Here is a 9,932-nt window from a genome sequence, read left to right on the forward strand (position 1 = left end):
ACAGGGAAAGAGTGAGCTTTGCATGAAGTCTGGAAATGGGAAAAAAGCTAACTCAGCAATAGTTAGCATACAGACTTAAAACGGGGAAACAGCTACCTTAGCTTAGCATAATGACTGGAAACAGAGGGAAACAGTTAGCCTGGCTCTGTGCTGAGGGGACCAGCCCCCCCCCAGCAGCAGCTCGGCTGATGATCACGTTGTTCATGAATCAAATGAAGTGTTTTTGTGTTTTGGTGCTTTTTTCTGATTTAACAACATGTTGGAAAACCTCACAAAGAATTCATCTTTTCGCACATTATTCTGATTATTCAATAACAGAATCGATTGATTCATTGATAGTGCGAGTGTTACATCTGAAATCACCTCCTCACTCTCTGCTCGTTGTACTCTCGTGTTCCTCCTCTCTTCGCTGCTGCAGTGACCCGGTGTGTCCACAGAGATGTTAGACTTCAGGGTGCAGCAGCTGACAGCCACAGCTGACACTGAGAGGATGTCTGAAGAACAGAGGAGGAGGTGAAGGAGAGGAGACGGAGAACAGGAGGTGAGGAGGAGGAGCAGCTCACAGACACAAACACAGAATCAAAGAAGATTCACTGCAGCAGGTAAAACTTTCAATCTGTTAAATCTGCACTTTGTTTCACGCGACTGACAGGCCGTGTGAGCACGTTTTCTCTGCAGGTATTTAAGAGAAAGGTGTCCTCTGTGTTTTTATTACTTCATCACATCTGATTATTATTTGTGTTTAACCCTCGATGACTCTTCCTCACTCTGACTCCAGACTGGGAACTGCATTTGATTATTGTTAAATTATTGGAGCAGCTGTGAATTGATCATTTATCGAGCTGCAGCCAAATAAATCTGCTGCTGTTGGATGATCAATAAACTGTTTCAGTAGTTTTTGGGGGCAAGAAAAGCTGCAGATGTTTCCAGGTTGTGGTTCGTCTCATGTTAGTGTGAACGAGATGTTAAGACATTTAATCATGATGTGAAGATCTGGTACTGTGTTTTGGCTGTTCCTGGTGTTACACAGCAGCAGATTCATCAGCTCTGATGAACTGATGATGAGACTCGTCTCTGTAGTCTGACATGTTTCATATATAAACCATGTTGTGTTCTGGTCTGTGCAACAGGAGAGGAAACGTTTGATGCCACACCGTCTGTCTGTCTCCAGTCTGAGAAGCATTTGTGGTCTTTAAGCCACAGTGTGTGTGTGTGTGTGTGTGTGTGTGTGTGTGTGTGTGTGTGTGTGTGTGTGTGTGTGTGTGTGTGTGTGTGTGTGCGTGTGTGTGTGCGTGCGTGCGTGCGTGCGTGCGTGCGTGTGTGTGCGTGTGTGTGCGTGTGTGTTATTGTTGTCTCTCTCTGTGGCTGACATCTCCATGGCGACCTATGTTGCTGCATTTATCAATAGTGGTCGGTCTGTAGGAATACAGCAGGACGTCTGCAGGCCTTCAGCTGTTTGTGAAGGATTGTTTCAGCAGCTCAGAGACACACGGCAGATTACAAACTCTGTATGAACACAGATAAGATACGCTGTATAACACGCGCAGACTTCCACACTCTGCAGCACGCTGCAAAACATTTAGATTGTTTGTCTTATGCAGTACACAACAAACACCAGAATGTTCTACAACATCCGCAGCATTTTGCAGTCCGCATGCAGCATGCTTTATGGGTATTCTGAAGTCTTTGCAGACGTGATAACATTTTTCATCATTTCTGAAGCAAGAGTTTACAACGTCAACAAAGCTTCAAATGTCCCTGGTTTCAGGGAGGAGTTGTTTTTGTCGTCACTTTTATCAGTAAACTGGACCTTTGAGCGGGGGATGAATTATCGTAGCGTCATCTGAAGTCTGATTCTAATTTAGAAGTCTGTGTTTGTGAAACGGGCTGCAGGCTTTAATCTCATTTAGGCAATCATGTAAAAGTTTCAAAAGTTTCAAAAAGAACTTTAGCTTCAGAGAAACGATCAGAGGCGAACTGACAGATTATGAGCTTTAAAGAGAACAAAACAGGACCCAGGATAGATCCCTGAGGAACTCCGATATATCAATATTTGTTTATCAAAGGCCTGGTTAGATTTGATGACATGTTTCCATCATTGGGATGTTAGTTATCCGTCCACCAGCAGAGAGGCCGTCAGCATGAGTCTGGACGAGGACGCCCGCTGGCTGGAGTGGGTCACCAAACAGTTCGAGAGCATCGCCGGAGACGACAAAGAGATCGACATCGACGAGTTTAAGACGGCTCTGAAGGTTAAAGAGGTGAGACAAACAAAGAAGGGCAGTGAAATCACAACTTCCCTCTCTGAATGTAGTAAATGTAAAGTAGCCTCTGCTGTGACACCTGACAGTATCATGAGGTGTGTGTGTGTGTGTGTGTGTGTGTGTGTGTGTGTGTGTGCAGTCTTTCTTCGCAGAGCGCTTCTTCGCCCTGTTCGACTCGGACGGCAGCAGCTCCATCAGTCTGGACGAGCTGCTGGAGGCTCTGGACCTCCTGATCCACGGCAGCGAGACGGACAAACTCAAGTTCCTGTTCCAGGTGTACGACGTGGACGGTAGGTGCTCCAAACACACACAGGATTACATGTGTGTCAATCTGTGTCAATTTCTCTGGATGCTTCAGTGACTTTGTGATTGGACGACCCTCCAGAGAATGTAAGAAGACGTTGTTAAGCTTCTGATGTTTGTTTCACGTCTTAAAGGCACAGCGTCTCAGTGTCGTCCTCTTGTAGTTTCATAAACTCTTCTTGTTGTCTGTTTGCAGGCAGCGGCTCCATCGATCCAGACGAGCTGCGAACGGTCCTGAAGTCGTGTCTGCGTGAGAGCGCCATCTCTCTGCCGGAGGAGAAGCTGGACGACCTGACGCTGGCTCTGTTCGAGTCGGCCGATAAAGACAACAGCGGAGCGATCACGTTCGAGGAGCTGAAGGCCGAGCTGGAGAACTTTCCAGAGGTGATGGAGAACCTCACCATCAGGTCAGTACTCTCACTGTCTGGGATTATTGCTGTTAATACTGTCAGGTATGTTTTTCTATTGTTTATTATTACTGCTGGTCATTTTTATGAGCCCTATAATTTATTTATATTATATATTATTTCTTTTAATCATTTTCATTCAATATTTTAAATGAATGTTTTTAAATATTTTACCATTATTCCTGTTTGTTATTATTTAAAGGTTTAATCTTGAAGGTCTCATTGCTGTTCTCTGTGGCGATAATCAGTAACTGCGGGAGCACACTTCAGATATCCAGACAGTGCTGCATGTGTGACGTCCTCGGTCGGCTCCGGTTGTAACTCTTGATTTTCCTGGCTGACGGTCGCTTTCCTTTTCAGACTGTTTGCTTCATCTGAGCGTCGAGTTTGTTTCTTCTTCTTTGGATTTTCACTTCTTGTTGAAGTTGTATCTGTAGTCATCCATCTTTTCTTTGTTTGTTCAGCCATAGTAGATTACTGTTTACTCGCAACACTTGCAGAGAGCGGAAAAGCAGCCGCTTAGCTCCGCCTACCCTCTCTGGCAGACCAACCACTGCTGGGTGATGGAAAACGCGTCACTAACTGGGCGCCGCCACAGACGCCCAGCCCATAATAATACTATATACTGCAGATGTGAAGGCTTTCATCAGTGGGCCACAGGCTCAGTCAGCATGTGTTACCTCATTCAGAGAGAGAGAGAGACTTACAGACATTTATTTACATGGAGTTTTTTTTCATTTGTTTAAATTATTATTTACATGTATTTTCCTTTTTCATTTAGCCTTTTATTATTATTTTTTATTTCTTTATTATTCCCGTTCTTTTTACTGTTATTATTATTTTAACTGTAGTTTTTGATTAGTCCGTCTTTTATTTTTCCTTTGTGACTCACCGTTACCAGAATTTGATTCGTTACCTGTCAGAAGAAGAAAGTAACACAGGAACAGGTGTGCAGTGGAGGAAAGTAAAAATAACTGTTAGTCAGAATTAAATAGATGTCAGGTTTAAAGTGTGATGCTTTCAGCTGGATGGAGCATTTTATGGTTAACATAGACTTCCTCTCTCTCTCCTCCTCAGTGCAGCGAACTGGTTGAAGCCCCCGGAGTCGGACCAGAAGAAGCGGCACGCCCCTCGGTACCTGACTCGAGCATACTGGCACAACAACAGCCGGAAGCTGCTGTTCCTGTGTCTGTACGCCTGCCTGAGCCTGCTGCTCTTCATCGGGGCCGTGCTGCAGCACAGACAAGGCGGGGCCTGGTACATGGTGGCCAAGGGCTGCGGCCAGTGCCTCAACTTCAACTGCACCTTCGTCATGGTAACAGGGCCGGGGGGGGGGGGGCAATCAGGTTCAATATAAAGTTGACCGTCAGAAAACGCTTAGTAAAATAGATATGTTGTATTAATTCATGTCAGTGAGTGAACTGTTTGTTTTGTGCGTGCGTGCGTGCGTGCGTGTGCGTGCGTGCGTGTGTGTGTGCGTGCAGGTGCTGATGCTGCGCCGCTGTCTCACCTGGCTCAGGGCGACCTGGGTGGTCCGGGTCTTACCTCTGGATCAGAACATCCTGCTGCATCAGATCGTGGGCTACGCCATCCTCTGCTACACGCTGGTGCACACCACCGCACACATCTTCAACTTCGGTAAAAACCTGAGTGTCACTTGTCTCCGTTTGATCTCAGAGGACGTGCGGCTGACTTCACATTCCTCCTGAATATAAAACAGTTAGATAAAGACTCTGAGTGTGTCACACTTACAGCTGTGGTCTCAGGATGTCACAGGACTTTTAGCTTCAGAGACGAATGAGACGACTTAATGAAGCTGCTGAAAGGTGACTTTGTTGTTGAGCTGGCCCTGAGCTCTCCCTCCTCCTTCTTCTTTCTCTGCTAAACGTGTCTGTCCCGTCTGAAATGTAGGAAATGATGAGTCTTTGTTCCTGATGTGCAACCAGGTGATGTACCTGTCCCTCAGCGTGGACTCAGGTGTGTGTGTGTACCCTGTGTGTGTGTTTCAGTGCAGCTGTCTCACAGCAGTGAGTTCAGTCTGTGGGAGTACCTGCTGACCACGCGGCCCGGGATCGGCTGGGTGAAGGGGACGGCCTCGGTGACCGGAGTCGTCCTGCAGGTGGTGATCTGCCTCATGGTGCTCTGCTCCAGCACCTTCGTGCGACGCAGCGGACACTTTGAGGTGAGACTCAGGGAATCAAACCGCAGATGTGACCACATTTAAACCACTGAGACAGTTCCCAGATTTATCGCTCATCTGATTCTTAATCTTACTGAACTGAATTGTTTTTTAAAAATCGTGTCGCTCTCAGTGTTTGATCTGTTTCCTTGTGTATTCCTGCCTCTTTATGTTTGAACTCTGCCTGGTGATCGGCTCCCTCTTGTGTCTGTGCTCGGTTATTGCAACAATAATAAGCAGAAGAATCTCCGATCTCTGCAAACAGCTGCCTGCGTCCCGCTGTCACTGTGTCTGTGTGTGCTGCAGGTGTTTTACTGGTCTCACCTGTCCTACGTGTGGGTGTGGTCTCTGCTGATGGTCCACTGTGCAAACTTCTGGAAGTGGTTTGTGGTTCCTGGTCTTTTGTTCCTGCTGGAGAAGATCGTTGGGATCGCTGTGTCTCGTATGGGGGGTCTGTACATCGTGGAAGTCAACCTGCTGCCCTCCAAGGTGACCGCACACACACACACACACACACCATGAGTTAGACAATGGTCACAGACAGCAGTCAGTTACATTGCTGTCTTCAAACACACCAGACTCCATTCATAAAAACAGTCATTTAACCTCACAGAACACAGGAGCTGCTGCTCTCCATCACTTAGCTTCTGCATGTGAAATTCATGTTTTCACCGCATCGTGTGACCTCCTCCCAGCCTGGTCTCAGTTGTTGTTGTCTCTGTGTGCAGGTGACTCACCTGGTGATCAAGCGTCCTCAGTTCTTCCATTTCAAACCTGGAGATTACGTCTACATCAACATCCCTGTGATCGCCAAGTACGAGTGGCACCCGTTCACCATCAGCAGCGCTCCAGAGCAGTCAGGTACAGCCAGCTGCACACACACATATATACTTATATATATATATATATATATATATTATTAAGTTACAAATTTGACCTTTGACCTTTAGACTCTCTGTGGCTTCACATCCGCTCGATGGGTCAGTGGACAAACCGTCTGTACGAGTACTTCAGACAGCCGGAGAGTCAGACGGTCAGCCCCAAGAGACTCGCCACCAGCCTGAGGAACCGCAGACAGCTGCTGAGAGCCCAGGTTAAACACACACACACACACACACACACACACACACACACACACACTCACACACTCACACACACACACACACACACACACACTCACACACACACACACACACACACACACACACTCACACACTCACACACACACTCACACACACACACTCACACACACACACACACTCTCACACACACACACACACTCTCTGTTGGGTCATACATCCTGACCTGTGATTCTCCATCAGGAGGAGTTGTTCAGCTCCTCAGACTGTGACGCTGTAGCTTCTAACGAGGACGACGCCATCGAGCTGATGATGTACCGTCAGAACGGCTCCCTGACCGACGTGGCCCCGCCCCCCCCGTCAGGATCCCCGGGGCCAGAGGAGCCGCCTGCAGACGAGCTGGGGCCGGCAGAGAGAGGAGAGGCTCCTCCCATCAGAGAGGTCCGGAGGTGGACTGATATCAGGATTATTTCAGTGATCGATGGACTTCATTAAACTTTGTTCTCCTTTCACGCTGCAGGTTTCTGCCAAGTTTGGGGAGAATCACAGATTCTGCAACATCAAGGTGAGAAAACAGCTCGTTAGAATATTTACTAACAAACCTCCTTTTAGACAATAACAAAAGAGATCTCCAGGTTTGTGTTCACACCTGCCCCTCGGGGCCTCCGAGATACAGCTGGCTGTAATAAAACACCTGGAGGGAAAGAAATGATAATGTTTTATGTTAAACATTCTGACTGGCGCCTCCTAGTGGTGAATTTAATGAGGACAACATGGAATCATTAGAACAATTCATCATAAAGAAGCATTGTTATTAGGCCACGTTTAAAATGTCAGATGTCAGATTAAAGTCAAATTATTTCCTGTTATTTTTTCTTTTCTTCTTTTTCCTCCTCCACACTTCATGTTTTTAATACGTTTCACGAGTGTGTGCTTTGAGTGTGTGCTTTGTTGTGTGTCAGTGTTACGTAGACGGACCGTTTGGGACTCCTACCCGGCAGATCTTTGCCTCCGAACACGCCGTCCTGATCGGGGCCGGTATCGGGATCACTCCGTTCGCCTCCATCCTGCAGAGCATCATGTACCGGTGAGACACCACCCTCAGTCCAACAGGAGGTCTGGTTACATCCTGGTCCAGAGAACAGGGAGGAACTACAACTCCCAGCATGCCTCAGATGAGAGATCAAACATAGAAGTTTGTTATTCATATTTAAATCAAACAAAAGAATCCAGACTCAAGACACAACTACATCTCCCAGCATGCCTTGGTGTGAGTGAACTCGACATATAAGCCCTTTTTACACTGTGGTTCCTCAGCGCCGTAACGAAGCTCCACCGTCATGCAGCCTCCACCATAGCAACGGCGGCAGGAAGCTGCCCCAGTGTGTGTTCTTACAGCGCTGCTGCGTTATGGGAGCAAAACGTGCGAGAGGTGTGCTTCACATACACACACGGCCTTGTCACGACCTGCCAGCTCCGCCGTTTACACAGACGCCGTTTCACCTCTGATGTCCGCTCAGAGGCAGAACGACTTCGCCCCGCCATTCAGCCTCCGCGAGTTTCATATAGAGGATGGAACGTGACAGAGGCGTAATAATCCCACCTTGAACTGGCAGCGTGAAAGGGTCTGTAGACACTTTGAGAAATGAAGCGAGTGTAGAAGTGTCTTAAACCTGCATTCTCTCCAGCAGGGGGCCACTCCACTGGTTTTGATAGAAGTGTGATCCTATAGAAGTCTATGAGAACATGCTCCTCCTCCTCTCCTGATGTATTCCCTCAGTAAACATGTTCCTAATGACTTTATGGTCTCAGTCTCTAGTTTCAAGTCTTCTTCAACACAGCATGATGTTCATTTAGTCACTGATGCTCCCATTGAGAGTCACACAGACCAGGAAGAGGGGAGGGGTTAGGGCGGGGCAACCTGTGATTGACAGGTCACTACTATCACCACCTGTCAACCAGATTTGAGGTGTAGCAATGTGTATCCAACCTCTCGTCCAAATATGGTCACTTCTGCTCCAAAAAAAACCCAAGATGGAGACTGAATGCTTTAAAACCAATGGGTGGCGTCACAGTGGCTCCGCCCACTTCCTACGTACAGTCTGTGGAACAGACAGATACTTGTTCTTTCGAGGAAGCAAAGAATGGATGGATGAAGCTCTTTAAATCTATCATATAAACAGTATAATGTTTGGGACTGCAGGTACCGCAGGAGGAAGCAGAACTGTCCCAGCTGTAACTACTCGTGGTGTGAAAACATCAAAGACAGCGAGATGAAGCTGCGTAAAGTAAGAAAACACGCTCAGGTGTAATGCACATGTTTATTTGTACTTTAATGATGAATAATGTAACAGACATCTTCTTTTGGACCCTGCAGGTGGACTTTATCTGGATCAACAGAGACCAGAAGTCCTTCGAGTGGTTCGTTAGTTTACTGACCAAACTGGAGATGGACCAGGCCGACGAGGAGCCTGAAGGTCTGAAACTCTGACATACAAACACACACTGACGTTTGTGATCCGACAGATATAAACCCTCTGTGCTGTCTGTCAGGACGCTTCCTGGAGATGCACATGTACATGACATCAGCGCTCAGTAAGAACGACATGAAGGCCATCGGCCTGCAGATGGCGCTGGACCTGCTGGCCAAGAAGGAGAAGAGGGACTCCATCACAGGACTGAGGACCAGGACGCAGCCTGGCAGACCGGAGTGGGGGAAGGTGAGCCCAAGCTGTCAGGCAGACTGTTCCACATTATTTATCAGGACAGTAACAGTATGTAACGTTCTATATGTGATATCTACGGAAGAGTATTAAGGCACCGTGTGAAAAAAAAAAGTCCAACAATATTTTACTGATAGCTTTATTTTCTTCTTTTGCAAATAAAGTCAGTTTTCTGAGAATCTCTAACTATAAAAGATTTGTACTTTTTATTTATTTTTTTTGTTTATAATTAATTTTTTAATTTAAGAAATATATATATTTTATTTTTCACATGTTCTTCTAAAAATTACTCTAAATGTATTATTAATTATAATTTTTTAGATTTTTTAATGTCGTTTTATTTTTGATTTTTTTCACTCAAATTTTCAGTCCTTTTTATTTGTTGTCTGTTTGTTCCTAAGTATTCTGATTTAAGGCAAATGTTGCCTCAGTCCTTATAACCAAATATCATTCAGGTCCGCTGATCAGTGGCACACGCTGAAGGCGACGAGTATGCAGCGTGTGAACTGATTCCACCCACTTAATAAATGACTCAACAGAAACTCTGGGTGTTTGAGTTTAAGCTCCTGTGTGTCAGATTTTTAGGAATTTATGTCAGAAACTGGAATTAAACCTTATCAGCTTTCATCAGCGTATAATCATAAAAAAATGAAGGATCATAGTATTTTCTGTTGTTCTTCACCCCTGCAGCCTGTGTCACACTCAGTCTGTGTGTTTGTGTTTCAGGTGTTTCAGAAGGTGTCGGAGGAGAAGAAGGGGAAGGTCCACGTGTTTTACTGCGGCTCTCCGGCTCTGGCGAAAGTCATCAAAGCTCAGTGTGAACACTTCGGCTTCAACTTCTACAAGGAGAACTTCTGAGGAGAGCGCACGCTGTTTACACACTCCTGCTGGGTGTGTGTGTGTGTGTGTGTGTGTGTGAGAGAGAGAGAGAGTGTATGTGCTTTGTTATTTTTCTCCATAACAACCGTGTGTGTTGT

The 9,932-nt window shown here is 46.3% G+C and overlaps 1 protein-coding gene across 2 annotated transcripts; it reads left to right on the forward strand.

Annotated features, from left to right (window-relative positions):
• Window positions 1-2,141: 2,141 nt before the first annotated feature.
• nox5 (NADPH oxidase, EF-hand calcium binding domain 5) lies at window positions 2,142-9,813 on the forward strand. Of its 2 annotated transcripts, none has more exons than XM_069686864.1 (15): window positions 2,142-2,261; window positions 2,404-2,585; window positions 2,708-2,974; window positions 4,052-4,289; window positions 4,459-4,612; window positions 4,984-5,156; window positions 5,460-5,642; window positions 5,882-6,014; window positions 6,104-6,246; window positions 6,753-6,797; window positions 7,195-7,319; window positions 8,436-8,520; window positions 8,610-8,709; window positions 8,786-8,952; window positions 9,682-9,813. In XM_069686864.1, the coding sequence occupies exons 1-15, from the start codon at window positions 2,142-2,144 to the stop codon at window positions 9,811-9,813; spliced, it is 2,247 nt and encodes a 748-aa protein (XP_069542965.1). The 2 variants fall into 2 exon arrangements, with proteins under 2 accessions (XP_069542965.1, XP_069542966.1); XM_069686865.1 differs by having other exon boundaries at window positions 2,404-2,554; window positions 2,764-2,974.
• Window positions 9,814-9,932: the final 119 nt, after the last annotated feature.

The sequence above is a fragment of the Semicossyphus pulcher genome, unplaced genomic scaffold (assembly GCF_022749685.1).
Source record: "Semicossyphus pulcher isolate SPU_LCO1_2020_fin unplaced genomic scaffold, fSemPul1.0.p SCAF_8, whole genome shotgun sequence".
NCBI classification, from domain to species: domain Eukaryota; kingdom Metazoa; phylum Chordata; class Actinopteri; order Labriformes; family Labridae; genus Semicossyphus; species Semicossyphus pulcher.

What these genes read in the sequence shown, in the direction of transcription:
- nox5 (XM_069686864.1), top strand. Translation starts at nt 2,142, where the DNA reads ATGAGTCTGGACGAGGACGCCCGCTGGCTGGAGTGGGTCACCAAACAG. An exon ending in CAGCGCTCCAGAGCAGTCAG is followed by an intron (nt 6,015 to 6,103) that starts GTACAGCCAGCT and finishes TTTGACCTTTAG; the next exon opens with ACTCTCTGTGGCTTCACATC. An exon ending in GACAGCTGCTGAGAGCCCAG is followed by an intron (nt 6,247 to 6,752) that starts GTTAAACACACA and finishes TTCACGCTGCAG; the next exon opens with GTTTCTGCCAAGTTTGGGGA.